This window comes from Ammodytes marinus, assembly GCF_949987685.1.
Source record: "Ammodytes marinus genome assembly, chromosome: 4".
Classification (NCBI taxonomy): domain Eukaryota; kingdom Metazoa; phylum Chordata; class Actinopteri; order Uranoscopiformes; family Ammodytidae; genus Ammodytes; species Ammodytes marinus.
The window spans coordinates 27,278,122-27,304,488 of NC_137233.1; the positions used below are offsets into that span (position 1 = coordinate 27,278,122).

At 43.6% G+C, this 26,367-nt stretch overlaps 1 protein-coding gene across 1 annotated transcript in view; it reads right to left on the bottom strand.

Moving 5' to 3' along the window:
* plxna1b (plexin A1b) overlaps positions 1-26,367 on the bottom strand; it is a 198,523-nt gene that overhangs the window by 29,563 nt on the left and 142,593 nt on the right. Inside the window, exons 11-16 of the mRNA XM_080025401.1 lie at positions 18,433-18,529; positions 15,247-15,437; positions 8,241-8,392; positions 5,143-5,266; positions 4,694-4,830; positions 1,424-1,591 (exon numbers count right to left, since the gene is read on the bottom strand). Of these exons, the coding sequence (XP_079881527.1) occupies positions 1,424-1,591; positions 4,694-4,830; positions 5,143-5,266; positions 8,241-8,392; positions 15,247-15,437; positions 18,433-18,529 (869 nt within the window). The remainder of the gene's footprint in view (positions 1-1,423; positions 1,592-4,693; positions 4,831-5,142; positions 5,267-8,240; positions 8,393-15,246; positions 15,438-18,432; positions 18,530-26,367) is intronic.

The following is a 26,367-nucleotide window of genomic DNA, read 5'->3' on the forward strand; positions in this document are numbered from 1 at the left end:
ACTTGCAGCGCACTGCTTCGGGAGCCTCCTTTTGCCGCTCTCAAAGATTTACTTTTGAAACATAAAAGATAAACAGCATAAATAATTTGCCTTTCAAAACAGCAAGACAAGTTTAAAAATGGAGAGGAATGTTCAGTTTTCTTCGATACTACTCTAGCTTCTACTACGCCAGCAGAATAATGCATTTATCAGCTTTTACGTAAGAGTTCATATGTTGGTTGAGCTGGCTATGCTCCTGCAAATAAGGCATTCATGCGTCACACACAACCACCACCAGGTATTAATAATGTATCAATGTATTTGTATCTGTTGTACAGATGTACATCAAGCAGAATTGTAGATCAAAGACTGTGTTGATTCAACCTATAATAAAATAATGATATAGAATATGCTTATCTATCATACAATGAAAGCATATGGAGTTAGCTATATGGTGCAGCAGAACTTGAAAAGTACACCACTTTAACATTGGTTAACATTGCCCAGTTTTCAAACTTCAGCATCTGGATCACTTTGATGATGCATTATGGGAAAGAATCGATCAAGCATAGAAAAATCCTCCACAATTCTATAAAGGTTACGGTGACACTTTACAATAATGGGACATTAATTAACTGTTACTTACTGCTTGGATCATGCTTAATCAGCATCAACAAAGCAATAACTAACCATTAATAACTGCTTAGTTAATGTTTAATATGCATAAACTAAGCATTAACTAACAAGTATGCTTAGTCAACGCTTAACTAGGCATAAGTTAACTAAGCATAGTTAATGCTGAACCAATCAGTGACTGATAACTAAGCATTAACAGTTATTAATAGCATTAAAGGAGCTGTAAGCGGAATGGTTCTTTTAGCTAACTTCCTGTCAGTTACTGCAGTTAGCAGTCCCCTCGCTCGTCCCTACGTCACCACATTAATGCACTGCGGTCTTCGAGCAGCAAGTTATCTAGCATCATCTCAGATCCATAAGTGTGATAAAATATAATAAAAACCATCAAAACAGACATTGGGAAGGATTTTTACCTGCTCCGCCATTGTAGGCGCATAAACATTCACCCATGTGTGGCTCTGGCGTACACCGGCAGTGAGACCATGAGTGAGACGGGTGCGGACGGGTGTCGGTTTGTAGCGTTCTCTCTTGTGATTGGATAAAATTTCGGGATACTACATAAAGTTTAATTGCTTATTACATGCAGAGCAGCTGACTAAGAGATTGGCTTTATGAAAACGCGCACATTGTGTAAGTGATTACTGTATGAATCAAGAGCGATTTAACACTTATATTAATATAAATAAACCGCTTACTTCACCTTTAACTAACTAGTTTATCAATGTACCCTTATTGTAAAGTGTTACCATACAATGTTTCATACTTGACAGATCAGCTGAGGAAAAAGGGTTTCGGTGGTGTCTATTACCTGGCGATGCTCCAGTCGGGCTCTATCTTGAGAATGGTGGGGTCGTCAGAGTAGTTGAACTTGACCTCCGGGTTCCTCAGCTCGGCAGCGTTGATGTCCACCATGACCGGGGTGGGTCCGGGGGCCTGACCCGCCGGCGTCACACACACTATCTCCTCTTTGCTCCGTCTGAGAGAGGGAGAGAGAGAGAGGGATGAGGGGAGAGAGAAAAAGGAGAGAAAGATGTTATATTCAGAGGGGTTGTTAAAGGTGACTGTGCTCCATACCAGAAGATTTTGATAAAAGGGATTTTTTGAGTATTTGGGAACTGACTCTCACTCTATGAGACAAGACAAACTGTGCGAGGGAAAATAAATCTTCCCTTTAAATAGCTCGTAACTGATTTATTTGATGCGACAAAAAAAGCACACACACGCACGCACGCACACTGGTGACACAGTTGCCTATCCACAATGCCACAACATCTTTCAGTCCGTCCAACCGTAGTTTCATCAGCACCCGAATCAGAAAGAGTGCTGCTGTACTTCAAAGCTCTCTCTCTTTCTCTCTCTGTGTATCTCTCTCTCCCTCTCTCCTTCCCTCCTGCGTTTTCTCTGGCTGATAGATGTGAAGTGGCAGATCAGGCTGGTCGTCTCTCTGTGTGATGTCACTCCCCTCCCTGGCAGACAGGCAGCCAGCTGTGGCCTGCTGGGAAAAAACTTTGTGCCGCTGCCAGAAACTTTGTGTGCTCCACTCCAGTGAAAACCATTCCACCATCCCCCTCCTCCCCATTCAGTCAGAAGGGGAGACACAGTGTGAGTGAGTGTGTGTGTGTGTGTGTGTGTGTAACAACATATACATCAGTGTGTCTGGGCAGGTGCAATGGCCCTATGTTGAGGTGAGTGTGAATGGCCCTGTGTTGAGGTGTGTGTGTGTGTGTGTGTGTGTGTGTGTGTGTGTGTGTGTGTGTGAATTCTGTGAAATGCCAGTGCCCAGGTAAAAGATTAACGTTGTGTAAGTATGTGGTTTGTGGTCACATCCTACGGTGCACTGTGTGTGTGTGTGTGTGTGTGTGTGTCTGTGTGTTTGCATTGTGCCGGCGTGATGGCAAGTGGCACAGTGTGAAGTTTTTGAACATGAGTAAAACAAGCAGAAAATCCTCCACAGTTCTCCACAGAAAGACTGGAAAATGATGGAGAAATTGAAGGAGTGAAAACCTATTATGGTGGGCTCTATTTTGGCAGTTTGGGGTAGGTTGGGGGGTTAGTTTGCGCAAAATGGCAAAAATACAGCAACAAAAACGGTCTTTTTTTGTCGGACACATTCCTTGCGCTGTCTCTTGGAAGGCAATTTCAACAGCGTCCTCAGACAAAGAGGGAGCTGAAGAAGGGATGAACAAAGAAGAAAGAAAAAATGAAGGACGATATATATTTGAAAAAAAAAATATCAATTTGCCCACATTCCACTAGTGCCCTGTTTCCACAGCAACCGTTCTCACAACGCTGTCGTCTTTTTGCCAGAGAGCCTGTGGTGTGCCGCGTACTTATTTTTTGACAAGGTTGCGGCCACACAAAAGAAAAAAGCCAAGAGAGAGAAAAAAAGAGAGAAAGAAAAGAAAAGAAAAGAAAAGGGGTTGCAGAGGGAGATAAGAGGATGAGTGACTTGGGGTAAATAGGTTTTGATTAAAGCGGGAGGCCCCCACACTGAATACAAAGACACATTAAAGAAAAAGAGAGAGAGAGATGGACTCAAGCAGTTCATTACTTTTTGGCCCATAAAGGTTATTGCTGCTCAGTGAATGAAAGGCCAAGACTATTATGTTCACCTTTTCTGGGGGGATGTGCTACAGAGCTTTAAATTGGCCTTTTGCTTTTTTGCTTTTTGATGGGATATATAAAAAGAGCTTGATAGGTCCAAGCTCATTAGTTTAACCTGTCACTTGTTGCCTATGAGAAAAAAGAAGACCTTGAATGGAAAAAAACACACACAGGTGTTATAGAGATTTTTTGGCTCTACTAAACTTGGGAGCAGAACTTCAGCTGTAATGGAAGAAAGTGTGTGTAAACATGTCCTCCCTCCCCATTACCGATAATCACCTTCACTGTCAAGCCCTTTCAAATCATAGGTGCTTGTTTTGGCTTAGTGACAGTTTGTTTTTTGTGAGGTTTTCTTCTTGCTCTGGCGTGTATCAGACACCATACATGAACAGGATTCGGTCAGGGACTTGTTTTTTTTTTTTTTTTTCAGAATGGGACTAAGAGAAACAAATAGAGATCTTGGCTCAAGGCAATTATGAGTCATATCAAATGGATCTTTGTCTCTTCTTCTTAAAAATCCTGGCTCAATCTCTTGCCGAGAGTGAGTGACAAACGGAAGATAAGGTGGCAGATTATGATAAAAAAAACCAAGAGAAAAAATATATATATAACTGAGCAAAAAGAAACCTGATTTCAAACGAGTTCAAAGCAGGGGGGAAAATGTGAGTTACCAATTACCAAACAACACCGTATCATTTCCTTTCAAATGATAGTCCCATCTCTGGCAACATGTGGGCTATGCACTTAAGTCACAGCACACACACACACACACTGAACAATGATATCAGCTTTCCAACCGAGGAAGGCTACACTGTCATTCTCACAATTGCTGTCAATTACAGTTCTGCAGGTCACCCTCTTGCCGGCTAAATTTTTTTTCAGACCTTGTAAAAAAAAAGAGGGGACCAGGAAATCAGGGAATATATACAATACATATATAACCAGAGTCTAATATAAAGCATCATGATTCATTATGACTTCTATTGTCTCCAGAGGAGCATGAGCCAAATATTAAACTGCAGGGTCACAATGACAGAAAGCAACTCAAAAAATGATCGCATTTGTAATCCAGTATATCAGCAAGAAAAATCCGTTCAACATAAGTACCCTCTAAAAATAGCAGGGTTTTTCGTGGCTCAAGTGGTAATACATCACACTGCATCTCTCCCTTATTCTTAGTGATATATGCCAGAAAAATATCAGTATTTCCTAAGTATGGCTATACTATCATCAAACTAGCAAACAAAATCCGTGTAAGCCAGTAAAACCCAACATATATAAAAAATATTGCCTCCAAATTCCTGCTATGTCACAATTTATTCAAATAATCTGCATATGTTCAAATCACCTAAAACAGTGTGATGAGAGCTACAAAAGTAACATTTGAAAAGGTGCACTATGTAACTTTTGGTGTGTCTTAGATGTGAACATTTTCTTAGGTATATTGTCTTTAAGGTCATTTGGATATACTCACTTCTCAAAGTGGCAGGGGTGAAGGCCTATCTTCACGGCTACAGCGCTGCCTGCGTTGAGATTGCTGCCTTTGATGGTGATCCTTGTTCCTCCGGACAGCGGGCCAGTGGAAGGAACCACATGGGTAAAGTATGGAGACTGAGGGGGAGAGAGAGAGAGAGAGAAAGACTGTTTGTGAAAGACTGTTCTCTTTTGTTATTATCTGTAATGCTTTGGCAATACTGTTTGCAACAATAGTCATGCCAATAAAGCTCATTGAATTGAATTGAATTGAATTGAGAGAGAGAGAGCGAGAGAGAGAGAGAGAGAGAGAGAGAGAGAGAGAGAGAGAGAGGCCCATCAATCATGGCTGCCGGCCTTCACTAAACATGTCAATTCATACGGTATTGGAAGAAAAAAAACATCCAAAAGTCCATAGTTGTCATTGTATTAACACACACACACACTTACCACAAAAACGAAGGCCTTGGTGGAGACTGCCTTGTAGTCGGGGTGAATGCAGTCCCTCACACACACTTCTACCTGAGCCTCCTGCACCCTGTAACCCGTGGCGTCGTTCAGCCGACACACAATCCTGAGGAAAAGAGAGGTGGAGATACACGAGTTCCATTTATAACTGATACCCAAATGAAATGTATGAATTTGTCTGCCTGAAAAAATGAGACAGTACTTTCAGAGGAAAAGATACTTGGCAGAACAAGAACCAAGAGAAGGAGAGAGAGAGAGAGAGAGAGAGAGAGAGAGAGAGACAGACACACACACAGAAACAGAACAGATGAGAGTGCAACATTTTTCTTCAGCTCTGTCCAAGTCAGAAAAAATATGCCAATAGTTCTGAGTTTGTTTCTGAAAGGCTTATTCATAAAAATAACAAAAAGCAGAGCGAAGGTTCCATTAGGGGAGATATGCAATGCCAAGACAGGGTGGAGTTGTGTGTGTGTGGGTGTGCGCAAGCGTGCGTGTGTGTGTCCACATTAGTGTGTACTGTAGAACCATAAGCCTCGGCACTTGGCCTTGGGTGCTGGCTGGCCAAATGAAAATCCACTGGTTAAATGATTGAATGAGGGGGGAGTGGTAGTGTAGCCTGCAGGGAGAACACACGCGCACACACACCCACACTTCATGTTTCACCCACTGGAGACACACTTGACTGTTAATTAGCCGGAGCCAACGAATGAGACAGGGAGAAAGGGGTTGGAGTGCAGACAGAGAAAGAGAGGGAGGCAGAGTACGAAGGAGAGAGAAAGAACGAAAGAGAGAAAGAGGGTTAAAGCGAGAGAGGCTGATTAATTGAACGTGCTCATATCCTGCACATCTCCTCAGCCCCCCCCCCACCCTCCCCTCACCCCTCCCTGATATGAGTTATTAACTCTGCTGCTTCCATCCTCCCTGCAGGTGGCCATGGCAACTGCAGAAACACAATGAATGCTACATTCCGATGCTGCGTCCTTCCATTGTTTCTGTTTCCCCCTTTCATTTATTCCCAGGTCTCCCACTTTGACAGGGGGCCGTCATTAAAATGCTGGACAGCTCTCCGGTTTGAAACTGGTGCATCATTACTGCACAGATGACAGGTGGCTACAATGAGCTGTTATTACGCGCTCAAGGAGACAAAGTTCATGGTGCATTGGTAACGGTGCACACATTATAAATTATACATCATGCAATCAAATTAACTGAGGTGGAATGTGATGGGGAAACAATTAAACATCCATACTGTCACATGGAAACTGCTAATAGGTTAATTAAAAAAATGAATACCGGCTTCTGTTTTACCTCACTGCTGACAATAATTCACTTTTTTTCTCAATGTGGAATCCACTCCATCTTGTAAATATTTAATGACGGAAGTGGATGAGGAGCCTAGCGATACTAAAATAACCATTTCACTCCAAAAACAGGGAATTTTTTTTTGCGCAGTCTGTATGAGGTCTGTTAAGAGAAAGAGAAAGCCTGACCTCCTTTTTTACCCATCATTCCACTGGGCTAACCTTTGACCTGTGCTGTCACTGCCCCTAACCCCTGTCCTACCTCCTGTGCTAGAGCTCTGTTGGGGTCACTGGTAAGATGAGAGTAAGCGAGGGTTGCTAATGGAGCCGTATGGCTAACATCACTTTTAATTAGCATGACAGCGTCTCACTGCCAGCCGCGCCCCCCTTCTCCTACTGCAGGTGCCATAGCAACAGGCCTACACAGTGTTCCAGGGCTGACAGGGTTAAAGAACGTTGACACCTTGGTGGTTTTCAATGTGATCGTTACCACAAAATGAGCATGTGGTTAAGGAGAATTTACAGCATAGAGCGACGTATTACTCTAAGAGCTACACGGGCAAATGTAAAAAATGGTAAGTTTGGCATGCGACTGCAATGTTTAGGTTATGAATTATAAACTAAAGTTTGACATTAGGGAACACCTGACATTGTTGGAAAGAGCAGTTGACTGTCAAACCATCAAAGTGACATTTCTTAGTTTCCCCTTTCAGTGAGGAGGCAGCGAGAAAACAATCCGCTGGAGACTCAGCAAAATTGAGCATTTTGTGAACAAACGGCAGCTATGTGGTTGGAAATAGAATATTGAGGACACCTCCTGCTGTGACGAGCCGCCCCAAGTTCCTGTCATCCTAAAGAGTCTCCTCTCCTGCTTTTGGAGGAATTCAACACAAAATAAGAGTGTGAGTGACTCATCCAAAAGTTTTATTGGAGGCCATGATATTTCTGTGTAGCTGTAATGGTGCACTGCCAGCGTCACACAGACTGTGTTTAGGAATATTTGATTTTTTTATTGTTACTCTCATGATCCCCATGGTAGTATTTATATTAGTAGTAAAATGAATGTATGCAATGAGGTAACCTCTTTACATGTTAAACAAAGAGCTCATTCAAGTGAATACTGAACCTACAACTAAAGAGAAAGCTGTTGAAGTGGTAATGTTTTTTTTTCATTTATTTTTCTTGTTTTTTTACACTGCAGTTATTAAAAGGGAGTTAAGTTCCACCCACGGCCCCCACGTCGTGATTCGGAATTTTCCCCCGAAAGAAGTAAACACAACTCAATCAGAGGGACGAGCTTTCATCTGCTGAGGAAGATATATAACACGCACTATGTGAGCGTCATTATATTTATCTCACAATGGGCCAAATTAATTCTGATGAAGGCTGTTACATGAGGTAATTCAATTCTGATTGCACCATTATTCTGCTCACCAGTGGAACAGAAGGTTTCCACGTAAACTCAGCCACTGTCAGATTTACATGCACTGCACTTGTTCAAAGCCTTAGCAGCAGCAAACACAGCATGAGAGCGCTTGTAAAAAAAACAAAAAAAAACAAACGGTTTTGTTTGAAAAGAGGAAATAGTAGTGCCACCATAGGAGGGGGTTCACTGAAAAACAGGTCTGAGAGAGAGAGTCACAGTGGTGTTCTTAGCACACAATGTCACAGCATTAATGGACAGAGGCAAGTGTGGCAGTAGAGAGTGTCAGAGACAAGAAGAGTGAGGGGGAGGGGTGTGGTGAGTGAAGAGAGGACAGAGTGAAAGTGTCAACGTACTGCTCAGCACTGATGTATTGGTCCTCCTGAGGGTTGCAGGCCACCTTGCCGATGCGGACTCCACTCTGGATGTCTTTGAACTGCAGACCCAGGTTCTCTCCAGTGATGGTCAGCATGGTTCCCCCCTGCCTGGGCCCCGTCTCCGGAAACAACTGGGTTGGGAAGAGCAAATTAAAAGGGAGGACATATGTTAGCCAGATTCAGACAATCGATCTTGACACCAAAGCAGTACATCATAGAGAACATGTATTGTATGTCAGCATGAATGACGGTTTACTTAAGTCATTATGGTCACCTCCCATTCATGAACGAATCAGATACTTGTGACCTCATTAAGCCAGATGAAAAATGACCTTGGATACCCATTAAGTCCACCCTCAACTCCGTCAAACATTCGCCGATCCGCCGACTCACTCGCGCACTTAACCTAGGCCCACCCATCAAGCCCTCGCTTACATCTCTCATTTAACCTTGTGACGATTAATCTACTGAACACAATTACTGCGCACAGCGACCTCTGCTCCCCCTTTCTTTCCCCTAGAGGTCTGGCGAAAGGTGTGCGGAGGTGCTAATAGCTACCGCAGGGCTAGCACAGTCACTAATCACTGTCCTATTCATCCAGCAGCCTGCGACGCAGACAATGGCTCCTTTGGTAATCAGTCATTACTAGCATAATTAGGGCTAAAGCTAATTGGATTAGAACCAGACGGAGGGTGGGGTCATTTGTCGCAAGGGTGACTGGGTTGAGACGTTGGCGGTTGGGTGGAGCGAGTGGGTTGTGGGTAAGGTCCCACTTTGACCTGGCTTGCCATAAAGGACGGATAAAAGGAATGAGCACTGATTAGGCTTCCTATTCTTGCGCTCAGGCAGTGTACACACGGACATGGACACACACATACAGCGAGGGGCGAACACATGTATATCAAAACTGTTGGTGAACCAATCATTTCTATGTTGTAAGCCAGTTCTAAAGTTAGTAACAGCTTGGCTAAAAAAAGGAAATCAAAAAGCATTGTGTATTTGTGTGACCTTGAAAAATAGGTGGTGCTTCAAGCTCAGTGACTACTTGCCACCTTGCATGCTAAGTGGGCAAAAAGTCCGTCCAACAAGTTGCTTTAAAACCTTGGTGTTACAGCTTTGTAGGAGTCCTCCATTTTGGACTGGTTCTCTGTGTTCCGTCAAAGGTCAACAGTGCCAAGAACATTTGCAAGTGGGAAACATTTTGATTAGTCCGTATTGTTCAAAGTTGAACTTTACGCCATTAAACATCATGTGAATTCATTTTTTATGCGTCTGTTGGCAGCGATTCCAGGGACATCCATTGATTTTGGTCCAGAATTCTGCTGTTATAGATAAAAGGGTTGACTTTTATTTAGGGATTGTTTTAGAATAGTTAGTAGTGCATTACCTTTGTTAACTTTCTCACTGCCAGTTTGATGCACAGTTTGAGTCAGTCATGTCTGTACTGTACATTTCAAAGCTACCATCAGCAGCTGCTTAACTAAGCTTAGCACAGAGTCTTGAAACATGGGGTATGACTATCCTGGTTCAGTCCAAAAGCAACCAAATCTGCCTACCAGCTCCTGAAAGCTAATTCATTTACATGTTAGTTACAATGTTCTACGGGTGTTGGCAGAAAAATGTTGATAGGGCAGAGCCAGGCTAACTATTCCCCAAGGTCTTTGTGCTAGGGGACGTACAGCACAGTTACTGAGTAGCCTTAAAAGTATCAGTCAGACATAAGAGCAAGTATCAATTTTTTAAATCTACCTCTCAGCAAGAAAGTGAAAAGTGCAATTCCCAAAATATCAAACTTAGTCCTTTAAGTGTGTCTACCGTCTCATATATAATTTTGATCCCCCCCTCTCTCTCTCTCAGCCCGTTCTTCACAACTCTCTTCCTCCACCTGGTACCTGCCACAGAGCCCCCAGTCTAACATCATTATAGGAAAGGTGGCGGGCTAGTAAAAAGCCACAGGTGTTCAGGACACCACTAACAGTAACACACAATGGGAACAAAGCCCAGTGTCAATGCTTGCCAGAGACTGAAATGCCACAGTGATACAATTAAGGAGTGTTTTCCATCTATAGACCTTCTGACGAACATCCCTCCTCCATCCCTTGCCCTTTCTTCCCCCCCCCCCTCCCTCTTCTACTCCATGCTTGTGTCCTTTTAATTCACTCTCTCCATCTCTTTGTCAATGTGCCCGAATGCATACATTTCAGCCGGAGACAAAAGAGTGAGTGTAGTGCACCAGTCGGAATCTTCAGATATGGTAATCAAATCTCTCTTTCCACTATACACACTAGCTTATCAAAACACAAACACACACACACAGACATACACACAAGTTGTTACATCCACAACTAAACAACACAAACAAATAAAAAGCCCCCTAGCCTAAACACTCGCTCTATTCTCCTCTTCAACCCATTCAGACTCCCTTTTTCTCTTGGTCTCTGACTTGTCACGTTGTGTCGGAGGCTTTGTGTGCGGCCTATTGTGGCGGGGAGAGCGGCAGTGTTGAGATAGCATCTGCTAGTTATAGGAAGAGGAGGAGGAAGAAAGGGGGCAGGGGGGGAAAGCAAGGGACACAGAGAGATGATATGAACATGGCGTAAGGCTTCTGAAGTCGGTGATATTAAAGGTTGTCCAGGAACAAACCGATAGCGAAGTGAGTGCTTACAGGGATACAATGAGTCTTTTCTGAATGTTTACATGAGACTTAATGGAACATTTAATTATTGGAAATGTGATTTTTACAAACGTTTTTTTTTTTTTAAACTGGGGCCAATTACACTACTATGGCGGAACGCGAGAACTTCTTCGGATTGTAAGTCAATTTGCTCAATGTACACCAGTTATAAATATTATCTGTATGAAGAGGTGCAACTATACACTCACCACATGTTTTATCATTTCGCTCAAAGCGGTAACATTGAGAGTGATTGCTTAGCTCTAAATTTCAGAGGCTTTGTCGATACAGGCAAGGACACGAGGCGGAGATGATAGAAAGACAGGATAGATGAAGGATGACAGAAAGGGAAGGAGGAGACGGAAAGCTAAGCAGAGCAAAAAATGATCGAGGGTTTGTTAAAGAAAAAATGAAACTTTAAAAAGTGGTTAAAGTGGGAATGTGGAACACAGAGTGAACAAAGGATACGCGAAGGAACAAAAGAGAAGAAAGGGACGAGAAAAAAAGAGGTAGAGAAGAAGCCAATATCGCATCTTAACAATACAAGAGGGAAAAAATCATTGGCATTTCACAAGCGCGCAAGCTGTGAAACTGTGCGGCGACATTGCACAATGAAACTATTCCACACAAAAAAAGCCCTTTCTCATACACCCAAAAAAAATTATTGCAAAGAATCAAAAGAATGCCAAACACACACAAAAAAAAAATGCACACCCCTACGCTTACACAGGAATGGCCAGTGTTCTTTTAATTGGTTTCTAAGGGCCAGCTTGTAATGCTCTTCTTGTCCCCTAGGAGACAGGCAGGCAGGAGATGATGGATGATGGAGGGGCCAGGCAGCATCCAAGGCCAGTACTAGGACACTGCTGCAATACACTGGGAGACAGTGCCATGTTGTGTGTGTGTGTGTGTGTGTGTGTGTGTGTGTGTGTGGTGTCTGTTTGAATGTGATTTTAAAGATACCGTACAATCCATACTAAGACGTTGCAGCTTAATTTTATCTCTGATGTGAAACATTTTACACCTAGGTGTCTCAGAGAGCATGTGGGTTTGTGTGTAGGAGCTGGAGTGTTGTTGTTTTCTTGCTTTTGCGAGGATATGTGTGTGTGTGTGTGTGTGTGTGTGTGTGGGTGTGTGTTTGCTTGTTGTGAAAGAAGAACTAATTAATCTCAGTGCACGGTGTCAGTGCAGAGAAAAAATAGCAGCACAATAAAAATAGCACTATAACAAGCTAACAGCTATAAGTCTTAAACCAAATCATTTAGAGCCCAACATATCTCTTGCTGTGTTTGGAGAACAGTACTTAGGTACAAGAGCCATTAGTGGAATGGTACCCAACTGCACACTATCGAACAACGTCAAATGGGCAACAGCACGCTTAGAAAATGACACCAAATGGGTAAAACACTCACTGCTCTGAAAGCCATGGATAGCTGTGTGTGTGTGCGTGTGTGTGTGTGTGTGTGTGTGTGTGTGTGTGTGTGTGTGTGTGTGTGTGTGTGTGTGTGTGTGTTTGTGTGTCAGTGTAGGCCGTCACGCTTTTCCTTCCCCGGACAAACACACATCCTCCGTTCCCAAATGAAATTAGCGGCTAATCCCTCAGCTAATGGCCACACAGCAGCTAGCATGCTGCAAAAAAAAAATGAAAATTAACAAAGCAAGGCAGAATTAAATTTAGAAGGAAAGGGGGGGGGGGAAAGGGGGCAGTGTGGGTCAAATAGAGAAAGAATGGATTTGACTGGACGGGCGGTATAAAAAGTGGAGTGATATTCAATTTGTGTGGCGGATGGATACGATGTTATTTGGGAGAACTGAAGGATGAAATGGCTGCAGAAAAGGCAGAGATTTTCTTTTGTCGCCTGTTTTGTGATGTTCTTTTGGGATTAAATGTCACACTGTAAATGTCAAAGGTGGAGGAGAAGGTGAGGACGCTTCCTCCAGTGTCTCTCTCTCTCTCTCTCTCTCTCTCTCTCTATATATATATATGTTTCTGTCTCTCTCCTTCTATCCCTCTTTGTCTCTTCGATATTCTGCCAACCCGCAGTTGGCTTCTCCTCCTGCTGTTTTTGAAGCTCCTCTGCGCCTGATTTTTGACTGCCACCAACATCTTGCCCCGGGGCTAGGATTTACCCTTCAATGTGTACGCGGGTGCACATGCTTGCATACACTCCCACCCACCCCCCCCCATCTCTTTCACACACACACACACACACACACACACACACACACACACACACACACACACACACACACACACACACACACACACACACACACACACACACACACACACACACACACACACACACACACACACACACACACACACACACACACACACACACACACACACACACACACACACACACACACACACAACCCAATTGCCTCTGTACGCTTGTTTCAAAGAGATAACTGAAGCGAGCGAGAAGAGAGAGTGAGAGAGGGCATTAGCTGACAGATTTATCTATGTGCCAGTGCCCCAATTATCCAATATCTTCATTACGCATTCAGAAAGACGAACTGGTGTCACACAGGAAATGTACTGAGGGGGCTCCAGCCATAAAAAAAAAGTCTGCATCGCTGGAACGAGCACGCATTATGAACCATACATATATTTCACACTCGTTTAAATAGAGAGAGAGAGAGAGAGAGAGAGAGAGAGACATGGCACTCGTTTTGACGGAGATGATGCTTAGTTGTATTTGAGATACATTTACATTTAATGAGAAACAAAATGTTAAAAGCTTGAGGAGGAATGATTGAGAGAAGGAATGATGGAGAGAGAAGGAAAATAAGAGAAGGAAGACAAAAGGACAAATGGGAAGTGAAGAGCGAGTGGGTTGCAACATCGAGTCACGTATCACATAGCCCTGCACACTGTGTGTGTGTGTGTGTGTGTGTGTGTGTGTGTGTGTGTGTGTGTGTGTGTGTGTGTGTGTGTGTGGGAGCGTGCCGGTGTCTGTCAGTGCGGGTGGTGGCGAGCTGAAGGGACTGTGGCCCGGGGTCACAGTCGGACGAGGACCACCGCCACGGTAACCGGGGGCGACAGATGGTTACGCCATGGTGTTTAGACGCCTTAGCTCACACCGCCTGTCAGACGCTGCACAGGCACACGGGCATTCTGTGTGCCCATGGTGGGACACAATTAGCACGTCTTCAACTTCTTTCTTTCTTTTTCTCTGCTCTCCTGCACACTTACACACTTACACACTTACACACACACACACACACACACACACACACACACACACACACACACACACACACACACACACACACACACACACACACACACACACACACACACACACACACACACACACACACACACACACACACACACACACACACACACACACACAACCCGTCTGCCTCCTCAGGTGTGTGTGTGTGATGGGCTACACACACACACACACACACATCACCTCTGATCACGTCAGTGTGTTCAGTCTAGGTGTGTGTGAACTGCCTCCTCCCGGCTGGCCCATCTGTGTTGCTGTTGCAGTCATGGTGATTGTTTTTGAGTTGTTCCTCCTCCCTGCCTGCCTGCCTGCCTCTCCTCCCCAGACGTCCCCTTCCCTCGCTGGGACCAAACAATGACTCAGCAGCACAGCTAGGCTTTTCTAATCTCTTTGGAAAACTTACTTTGACTAATGACTTTGACAATCCTTCGATTTGTGTCAAAAGGCAAGAGTTTCACTTTAAAACTGGTCCGCAAGAGATAATCCCAACCCTGTAACAAAGGCCATACTGGGACTTGAACCTGGCTTCGCCTTCTGACCCCTGCCCTGAAATAACTCCGACATGTTTGTTGTGTGGGAAGTTGGGTTGCTGGGTAACACACTCCAAATAGCAGCTGATTTGTCTGCTTTAACTTTAGCAGTGGTAAGAGAAGAGTTTGCATATAACTTTGGATCAAGCAGCTCCGTGCAATGTTGATTTTAGAGTGGGCAGTTCTCTAGCCACACAGGGCTGTTAGTGTGTATGGTATGGGTGCCATCAAGTTGGACTTTCATTTATGTAGTACGCTAAGGTATTTATAGATTGAAGAAATCTCTCCATCTATTTGAGTTGGATCATTATGGATGTATTATTTTATTTCATGCTGTAATCCTTTAAATTAAGATAGTTTTGACCAAGTTCCATGTTTGTTTGTTTGTTGACACATTCAATGCCTGTTGAGCACCTTATACCTAATCCAACTCAAAGAGGTGGGTGGCTGTACTGCTGTTAGAATGTGTTTCAGGAACTGCTTTAGATGTGAGCAATTAGCATGTCATCATGACTATGCCTGTGTGTGTGTGTTACCTTGATGATCTTGGGGTGTGCACAGCGGCTGTTTCCCGTGGTGGCGTGCATCCAGGTGGTCTCTGGTGGGGTGCACTCCTGCCTCAGGGAGCACTTCTTCTCCTGAACACACCAGCCACACTCAAACCTGGGGTTGGCCTTCAGACACATGCCACAGCTGTCCCTCAGAGCATAGCACTTATACAGGTGAGCTGGTGAGGAAAGGTAGAAAGAAAATGGAGAGAAAATTAAGTAAAAGGCAAAACAAGGCGAGTTTATTTATATAGCACAATGCAGCCATTCAAAGCGCTTCACAGGGGCATACAATACGTCAAGATTGACATTAGAGGCATACAAGAGATGATAAAAATAAAGCAAAAAACATCAAGTATAGAATACATCAAGATTAGACGTTAGAAAAGCTCATTAAAAAATTATCAAATTAAAAATCAAATAAAAATTACAAGTTAAAAGGGAAAAAAATACAATACTATTGGGGGGGGGGGGGTGTAATAAGGCTCAGAGAATACAGCTAGCTCACTAGCAACATAGTTTATGCTGAGTTACCGTACAAACTAGATAAGGAGACATAAAACCTGGAGCGTAAAACTGATACAATCTACCAAATAATACCTGCGTTCAAAAGTTTCTCATCTCAGACTTCAAAAAACTTCTTCAATGTCACAGAGACAAAGTTGAGTGAAGGCACTATTTCCCCAAAGGCCTCAGGAATTGTACGGTAAAATCTTTTCTCTCTCTCTCTCTCTGCTAACTCCATCCCCAAATCCCATTGGTCACGGAGCGAGCATTAAAGCAACCCTGTACCAATTACTGGCAGCTAAACGACTGGCTCTCTAATTACATTAACATATCAGTATTTAAAGACAAGTGTGCGTCGCTCACACAGATGAGGATCATGATTGAGAAATAGGGAGGGGGGGGCTGGCAGTGATAAGAGAGGGGGGGGGGGCCTCTTGCCTCTGGTTCCACTTAAAGATAAGAAAATAAGACTCAATGTACAGACACTGATGCATGCCGCTGATATTGTACCTTGTCAATGCGGTGTATGTAACAGATGCCATTTAGAGCAACACTTTGTCCTTGGGATAAACCACTGACTGTCCCAAGCATTTCATGTCGCCACCATGAATATAAACACCCCCATTATTGTGGATAACAAGTGGGGGTCCCTATGTTCATCATACGCATATAGCCTGGTGTGTATTACACTAAACGCCATCCGTATAACATGTCGGTATATGTGAAACGTGAGACTTCCAACAGCTTGCCTGGTACATTTAGACTGCAAGGGAGTGGCATCAATACATTGGAACAAAGTGACTCTGCGGTGTTACCTTACATCGCTGACAAAATGGCAATTGAAACAGCTTCAAAGACGTTAGAGATGCAACGACTTCTACTGAAATACTACACGCAAAAAAAAAAAAAAAAAAAAATCAAGGCTCGCTGCTCCTTTAACAATCAAACAGTAACAAATGGGAGCAGACAATACAATCCTTTGCGTATATGACATCAACTGGCCATATCGAACGCATTGGTAGCCGGAGATGATGTTACTTTAGCTCACAGCAGGGGTTATAATGTTACGGACCCCCTGCTGTGCTCTTCAGGCCACCATAATTATGGAGACAGCACCATAAAGACTGTCCTATACCAGCAATTATATCCAACACATGATGATCTCATTGTCTTCTCCGGCTGTGGGTGCAGTAAGTGCACGTGTTTAATCCTTACCCACACGGTTCTTTGTGTTGAGGGCGAGGCGCGGTTAGATATAAATGTATGTATTATATTACTGTGGATATGCGTATTAAATTATACCTGTCGACTCAGGTTTGAGCATCTGTAACCAGATTAAGGGTGAAATAAATAAATCCTTCTGCCAAAGGTATGTAATGACAAAGAAATGTGACAGTATGAACAATAAAATAAAACAAATATGTCTTTATAAACATAAATAGCATAAGGCATTTTGCACAGTCAAACATGTTAAGAGTATTGACTGTCAATGTTCAATTTGAACAGAAGCATGAGTCAATTATTTTGTTACACGACTGTCCTAACTTGAAGCTTATACAAGTTCAAAATTTGGAAAAAATAACCCTAGATACAAATAGTTTGAGGAAGACCTCAATGAAGCTTTAAGCGCAGTAACAATACAACCTTTCTTATTGTAACAGATGGTGACCAGTGCCAGAAAATCAATACCAAATCAATCATTGTTTTAGTGTGGGAAAAGTCAAAAAAATTAAAATACCTCAAGCCGCCTTATGAACCAACATTGTGATGGATAGCTTTTCTACTGTCAGTGTAAAATTGGACCTTGAAACGTGTTGGAAATCTGTGTAATCTTAACTCTACACTTGTTGTCACAGTCTAATGCACACACTGTAGATCAATTGTGTTCAACAGATTACAATGTAATGCTCCATTGCAGAGACATTTTGCCAAATTAAATTGATCACTGTGACATAGGTTTATCAGTTCTTCGGCTGCCTACTTAGTGCTTCAGCCCGTCGCTTCCGCTGCTTTTTTTTGGCCACCTATTAGCAATGACAAAAGAGTCTCGCGGGATAAAACCAGAGCCTTGACAGACATTATTATTAGTCAATATATGCGTTAGTGAATACAAATGACCTCATCTACAGTATGCGTGTTCTCTTAAACTAGAGTCTGAGCAAGGATTTGAGCACAGAGCTGCAGTGGTTTATGGTATTTTAACTCGTGTATGAAATGAAATCAGTTCACTGGTGCACTAATTCAGAATCTGTGTCTCCCGCACACACTTATACACAAAAGGTAACTCAGTGTTCGAAAGCCTCTAACAGCCCAAAAATATCAATTGTAAAGGTTGAGTTGGCCCGAAGGAGTTTGGTCACTCTATAAATGATTTACTCTGCAGTTCGAGCTGAAGAGTCACACAAACTATACTCTTTATATGAGTTTTATTTTTTTGAGATGCTGAGTCGGCAATGGTTCAGCTAAAGATAAAATAAAAAAAAAACTTTAACACAAGTTTTGAAATGGGAGTATAGTGTCTCAAAGGTACACATGATATTGAATAGTTTAATACTAAAGTGCACTCTCTACTCCCACCTAGTCTTGTGAGACTCATAGAATGGGCTCATGCTCATTAAACACCCAGAGCCATTAAAAAGTCTATCTAACGTATTAACTTTAACTCACCTTTGATTTGGTAGGGGTTGTCGATGACAAAGTTTCCGTTCCAAGCGACGGACAAATCCACTGGCAGGTCGCTGATGTCATTGCCCTCGTAGGAATACTGAAATTTAAAAAAAAGATAACATCGCGATAAGCATTCTCGCATTCATCTCAATCTACATGAATATACTTTTCGTACACCAACATTTACAGAATAACAGCTTTTTAATAAAATATTAAACAAGTGAAAAGAGAAAAAAAAAACTCAGTGCAGTTAGTGGCTGATAGTAATGTCGTATAGCCCGCGGCGCTCACACAGTTGAAGGGGCCCATAAAAATGAATGATGAAAGACAGGCTATATTGTGATTTTAACATGCGGCACATCCGCCGCTCGCTTGCCTAGCGAAGCACAGAGTTGATAAAGAGATTGGAAGCCCCCCATTACTGTATGACTCATTCCATTCCAGTGATGAATGAAAAGCCCAATATATCTCACGCACAACAATATTCTCATCTAATTTCATTTTTTTAGCATCCTGAACTAATAAGAGACAAAATGTAATTGAGTGGTCGTCGGCATAATCGCTTTTTATGGAATCGCTTTAAATGAGACAACAAGCTTTGCAGAAAGGAAGCGACAATGGTGACGGCGGTGTGTGTTAAGTGAAGGAACAACAGAGGGGAGCGCCTATATACACACACAAGACGCCTCCATACCTCCCAACAAATAAATGTTCACTGACGATTATCACCAGCAAATAAAATGCAGCTTTAGAAGTTACACTGCCCCCACACATACAGTAGCCACACAGTGAGGTAAACACACACAATCATCTGAATATATATACTCTTATCATCAAGAAGCGCCACCACACACCCCCACTCCGAGACACATTTTGCATTATCAACTCCCTTCATTCTTTTAATTGTCTTTGATACAACATGAAACAGATGTTAAGATAGCAAAAGACTGCGTGCTGTGCTCTTTGCTTTGGAGTCTGCTCCTGCTGAGATGAGAGGGTGATGGCTGGTGAGATAGGCCATGTTAACCTAAAGCCTCTGTCAGTCAAAAGGGTTGCGCCCCGGTCACACTCACTATAGCAACGCTATTGGTCACTATCTTCAACGGCCTAAGGGTGAGAGATTGCGAGACTATTCTCTTTTTCAGTGTGAGTGCTGATAAAAATCCAATGTGAAAGCAACCGGTGCCTAAGGGCCATATATAGGGCCCTCACACAGATTGAATCAAACTACAACTTTGCCACTATATGTGATATCACTCTCTCTCTTCCAATGCGTTCCAGTGAGATGTATCTTGACATCTGTAATAATAGTGAATTTGAATGTATTTGAGGGGGGGGGGAAGGACCAAGAAATGTGCTTTGAGAAGATAAGAAAATGAGAGGACACAGCAATGTCACAATGTGCGAACGGCTGATTAATTCATTCTTCACATTATGCGATTGGATGATTTACATTCAGCGGAGCCCCTTAGGCCTGGGAGAGACGCTGATAGTCAAATAAAAAGGGTGACGTCTCTTTGGTATCTCAGAAGAACTCAACTTCGCTCTTCTAGAGTTTATTTTGAAGGCAAATTCCTTCAAAATGCGGTTTTCAGGCACATTGCGCTTCTTTGATTTATTTAGCAGCCATGACCTATTGAAGAGGAGAACCTTCACCCGCGAGTAACGCCACCTGGGAGCTGGCCTCAAGGAGAACTGAACAACTTTTACAAAAAAAATAAAGTTATGGTACACACATGAATCGAGTAATCTTTTCAGGCATTTTTCAGTCAAATGTTGCGAACGGGTTCTTTAATGGGAAAGGTTCGCTGCTACTTTTTAATAAAGTGAATACTTTTGATTTGACTTTTGATCAGACAAAATAAAGCATATAAAGAAGTCACCTTGAGCTCTGCGGTGGGGTCGAACAATATTTTGAAAATATTTACAAAGGGTTGAAAAGAAAAGAGGTGGAGGAAGCTGGGACAAGCGGAGTGCAGCGAGCAAAACAATGCGAACATTTGTCAGATAGAAGGATGAGAAAGTGGGTAATGGAAAAAGAGTAAAAGAAAGAGGTGGAAAAGAGGATGGTACAGCGGCAAAGGGGGAAGGAGAACTAGTGTGAGGCTGAGAGATGGATGTAGAGAGGTGATTGTGTGTTATTCTGTGGACACCATTCATTTACACATGCAATAATAAGAGGCTGGGGCTGGCCTGTAGAAGCGCCTGAGCTGGTAGGGGGGGCTAAAGTGAAATTGGCATTTTCAATTTGTTCCCTGACATGTCTGCCTTGGTCTTTTCACACATTCCCCTGCCTCACCCCTCTCTTTTCCTCTCTCGCTCTCCCTCTCATTATTCCTTCCTTCCCTCTCTACCTCTTCACAAACCTCCTTCCCCCCATCCATCTCGCTCCGACTCGCTCTCTCTACCCCTGTCTCCAATCCCCTAGAACGCCCACACTCAAACCAGGAAATATGGAGCGGATTCCTTTATCGCAAACATGTCCATAGGAACACATGTGCACACTGTAGTGCTATAAATATGCATTTCTGCACACGGGACACTTTCCAAGAGCCGGATTGCCGGCGAATGCATCAAAGACTGATCGCCTAGTATATATACAGAAAATAAAAAGTGATAAATAAAAACACATGAAACAGGAAGACACACACACACACACTTGGGATGTCAGCAATTATTTCTCTCCACTGAAGTCGGAGCAAATTAACTTTCTTAAATTTTTCACTCTCCCCTCAGAGACCACCCAGTCTGCCTGGGAACACATGCACCTCTTCACCGGGGAGAGTGAGGGGAGAACATGTGAGCGTTTTTGAGTGTGTGTTTGTGGGTGTGTGTGTGTGTGTGTGTGTGTGTGTGCGCGCCCAGGACAATGCCAGAGAAGTAAAGGAAAAGGAAGAGAAAGGGGATGCTGCTCAGATAGCTGGGTCATAAAATATAAGCTAGACAGCTATTCCTAAAAAAGGTACCTGATAGGGCAGATATTCTTGTTGAAGGGGTAAGTAAATCATGATAGGGAATTTGTGGCTATTCTGCCCAAAGACAGGCAGTTTGGAATGACTTTTTGTGTTTTTTCAGCAACCCCTTAGCCTTCAATCTGCGTCTCAAATCTCCTATTTGCAGCCTCCAGTATTGGATGTACACACCAGCACAACTCTCTTCCTCAGTTTCAAATACATGTAATGTTAGAACAAGAGGGAACTTAAGGACAATTTTCTTCCATATAATCCACTACCAAATACTGTATATGAGTTGTTTATTGTATCCATTTTTCTCTTTCAGCGTCATATACTGTGTCTTTCCTTGCTACTCTGTTCCACTCCCTCTGGACTTAAAGAGCGGCTAGAGTAAAGGACACAGGGGTCAAGCTTCCTTCCACTTCCATCCCTTTTCGCTTCTCTGCTGACTGGCCAATCAGAGCAAGGCCTGATCCCCCTCTGAATTAACTGCGATAGGCCGATTCCACTAGATAGAGAAATGGATGATAGATGTGTGTGGACCTTTTAACCCTGCTTTAAACACTGACAAGTCCTTCTAGCTGAAAACCACACAAACGATATAGAGGTGTGGAGGTGTCGACAGCTAAACCAATAACACTGCCTGCCACTCGAAGGCCCCCCTTTTTTCCATCCGTGTTACAGGTGTGTGTGTGTGTGTGTGTGTGTGTGTGTGTGTGTGTGTGTGTGCGTGTGTGTGTGTGTGGACATCCAGAGGGAGAGGGATAACTGGAATTTTCTTGTGCAATGTGCATGTAACTTCACTTCACACACACACAACAACAAACATGAATATTTAGTGAGGTAGAACTGTGTATGTGTGTTTAATGGGCAGTACAGGGTGAGGGGGGGGGAAGGAAAAGGTTAGGTTATGATCCAAATGCTCATCTCCTCATCTCATTGCACCAAAGGCTTATTAAATTTTCATAGTGAACCAGCATTGCTCGCTGCCACAATGCACAGTTAAGGGAATACACACGCGCACCTTGTCCATGGTTTATTCAAGGCACAGCGGATTCCAATATGAAAATGCAAACACTAAAGGAGGATACTCTTAAAAAGGTCAGGGTTTGCATGTGTTAAAGGGAAAGAGAAAAACAAATAAATAGTTGAACAAAAATCAGCAAATTCTGTATGCAATGATCTAGTCCCAAAATGTGATGAAGTTAAGAATGATGAGATGATGTTACAATCCTTTTGTCTAGGATAGAGGGATGGAGAAGGAGGGGTGGAGGACGACGAAGGTCTGAACCAACAACAGGTACCTTCTGTGAGGGGCACAGCCTGACAATTAGTCATTTTCGAAAGGTGTGCAAGCGCAGTGTGGCTAAACATATCAAACTAGCCCAGGGCAGAAGTAGTACCCATTCCTCGGATAGACTAGGTTACTCTCTTCATCTCCCCCTCTCAAGGTGATGAATGACAGTTATCAAAAAATATGACCTGACGTTACACATCTTCCAATTCAACATATTCTAGACTTTCGAAAAAAAAAAAAGGTTTTGTGACGCACTTTTAACAGAAGTCACATTGGGACAGTGCTGAAGAAAAAGTAGAGGTCACAGACTAAATGCTGGTCAATGTTAAATATGTTTAGGCGGTCGAGATAAGGCGCAGCAAACTGTGTATGTCAACGTATATAGACGTATATACAACAGTAGCCTGTTAAACACACACATACACACACACAACACCCAGGCAGTTATGGCTTTCCTAATCAAGGATCAAGTGGTAATCCCTTCCTATAGCTTAGGGTGCGTGTGTGTGTATGTACTGTATGTGTGTGTGTGGGGTCAGGCGACGTGGAATCAGCAGCCGCTCATAATAGGGGACTGTTAGCCAGTGCTAATCGCTAATGCTAACAGGATTGGAGGGGACGGCTGGACCCAGTTACCCAGCTTATCTCTTGCACGCGCACACACACACACACACACACACACACACACACACACATATACTTCCTTCATTGATGGAAAGAAAAAGAGCGGAGAGGAGGAGGGAAAGAAAAAGTGCTGGCTTGAGGGAAAAATAATGCTGCCATAGCCAGTGTTTCCTATTTTCCAGCCTACGCATTAAGCTAGTGTAAGCTTACTAGACGTCTCCCCGGACAAAAGGCAGATTTTTGGTCGTTTTGCAGAAACATCCATATTTTTCAACATCCTTGCCTTTTTTCCCCCTGTCAACTAGTGCCATTCTTCTTGGTGGCCATTCTCCCCTTGAACAAACTTCACCGCTCTGCCAAACAACCTATTTCTTTTGCAGGCCACCAACACTTACATGTATTCACTCTAAACACCTGACTGCAATCCCTTATGGATTTTAAAAATAGCCAAAGAGCCATGGTGGTATAGGAAAAGTAGTCTTCCCTCCGGTTTAACCACCTTCTCTCATTGAACACAATGAGGTGTGGAGCACTGGTGCTACAGCAGAAAGGAGACTTAATGGGGGCGCCCTTAGCTCAGTTGGTAGGGCGTCCCCCCCCAATGGGCCTCGGCCAGCAGCGGACCCGGGTTCGATTCCAGCCCGCGGTCGTTCTCTGCATGTCACTCCCCTCTCTGCCCCATTTCAACTCTGTCTCTACACTATCAATAAAGCATAAAAATGCCAAAAAAATATATCTTTAGAAAGGAGACTTCAGACTATAGATGACAGAGATAGAAGGAGAGAGACACAAGTGAGAAACAGATAGCAAAAAAGTGAGGTGGAGGAGCTGGCATGTGTTAGCTGAGCAGCAATTAATTCTTATTAATCCAGGACAGGAACGTTGGAGCTCCACTCTCTTCACCTGTCAAGAGAGGAGGAGAGTAAAGGGAGGTGCCTTCTCTCTCTCTCTCTCTTCCCTCACTTTCAGCTTATTCATAGGAAGAGGGATGGGAGATTCACACGATCACTGATTCAAATGCACTCTTATAATTAAATAAGTCAGCAAGCAAGTAAATGCCAGAGATTCTACATGGTAAAAACAAACACTGGACATCCCATCAGTGCTGCCTTAGGTACAACCTGTTCGGGGGAACAAAGTAATGAAACAACAACATTGTCTTCAATCTACCCCAGAAATAAAGTCCAGCTGAATTTCCAATGCACTTGCAATCCACCCGCACACACGCACACACACACACACACACCCACAAACAGACACACACAGCCTGCAGGCCAATTAAAACAGTGTCAGTGTGTGCTGCTGTGGCCGACTGCGGTGGCAGGTCTAGTGTTTATATCTCATTAAGCTGTGCCAGGCCATGCCAGACCGGGCTGTACCATGCACCGCTGAGCCTACCCTCCACTGACCAGCACCGAGGCCCTCATTAGCCACCTTTAGCACAGTGTGTGTGTGTGTGTGTGTGTGTGTGTGTGTGTGTGTGTGTGTGTGTGTGTGTGTGTGTGTGTGTGTGTCTGTGTTTTCATGCCTAATGATTTAGTGAAAATATAGTTTTTTCTCCGAATTTTTATAGCCAGTTACATATTTTAACAAATAACCAATACACTCTCAGAAGATAAGAATTTTGAAATCAGTGCTGTACTCCATGTCTCTCAAACACACACGCACAAACACACACACACACACACACACACACACCTTGGAGGGCTGTGTGATGCTACTAGATCAGTGTGCTTTGTGTTAACCACTCTCCCTGCAGACCTGTTTTACTTCTATTTGCTCATTCTATGTATCCATCTATTTATCTAGGTATCCATCCATCTTTTTTGCCTGCCACTGTTCTCTCATTTCCCATTGGAAAGGAGCACATTAGTCCTCTCTCTTCACCGAGCCCTCTCTCTCTCTCTCTCTTTTCACATTCTTTTTCTTTCCTCGCCCTTCTCTCCGCCTCTTTATTCCTTCACCATATATGTACACCAGATTTGCCTGCTTTCTCCTCCTGCCGTCCTCTTGTAAGTGTGTGTGCACAAGCTTACACACACACGCGCGCGCGCGCACACACGCACACACACACACACACACACACACACGCACACACACACACACACACACACACACACACACAGGAGCGTCCCGTCTCCGCTGGCCGACTGCAATTCATCATCATTTTATCTGCCTTAATTGGATGCCATCAGGACCCCTGATACCTCCCATTTCCCCCTTTAACAAACAGCTGCTCTCTCTCTCTCTACACACACAGAAGAATAACACACAGACATACACACACAGCCTATCCCAGACTAGATTTTCTCCTTCTGCCCCCCCCCTCTGCTTTTTTTCTTTTCTTTTCTTTTCTCACTGGTAAAAGGAGTGAGAGAAAGACGGTGATGGAGTGGCTGTGCGGTTTATCAGAAGGAAGGTAATAGTGTAAGGCCCGTGCTGATATTATCTGTCCTCTCATTCCCGGCCTCCAGGGAGTTACAAGAAATAAGGATGAAGAGAGGGAGGGGGGGAATGGAGACATTGTGGTACAAATTAGCGGGGGACAAAAAAAGGGAAGATGAGTGGGAGGAGATGAAAGGCCAGAGAAAGGGAAAAGTCTCAAACAGTACAATTCTGCTCTCGCAACCTCGGCCTTCCAACACTCTGGCGCACAGCTGTGCTCCATCAGCCTCACTGACCCCAGAGTGTGGTCATTTTTCTGTGTGTGCAAGTAGTGTGTGTGTGTGTGTGTGGGGGTCTGTGTGTGTGTGTGTGTGTGTGTGTGTACATGTGTTTCTTGGCTCCCGTGACCCCACTGGCGCTCTGAGCACAACGTCGCATTGGCCCTCGCAGCCTCACCTCGGCCCCTATTGGACCACACACACACCAGGAAGTGATGAAGGGGGTCAGACAAACCGGAAGGAACCGGATCGCAGACACCAGCTTGTTGTTTTGGTTTTGCTGCTGACCAGAGTTAACCGCTACCATAAGGCCTAGCGGATGGCTCAGTGTATAGTGTCACAGTGGTAATGTGGGCTTCTTTGGCACTAAAGAAACATAGAAATGACTCTTTTCATC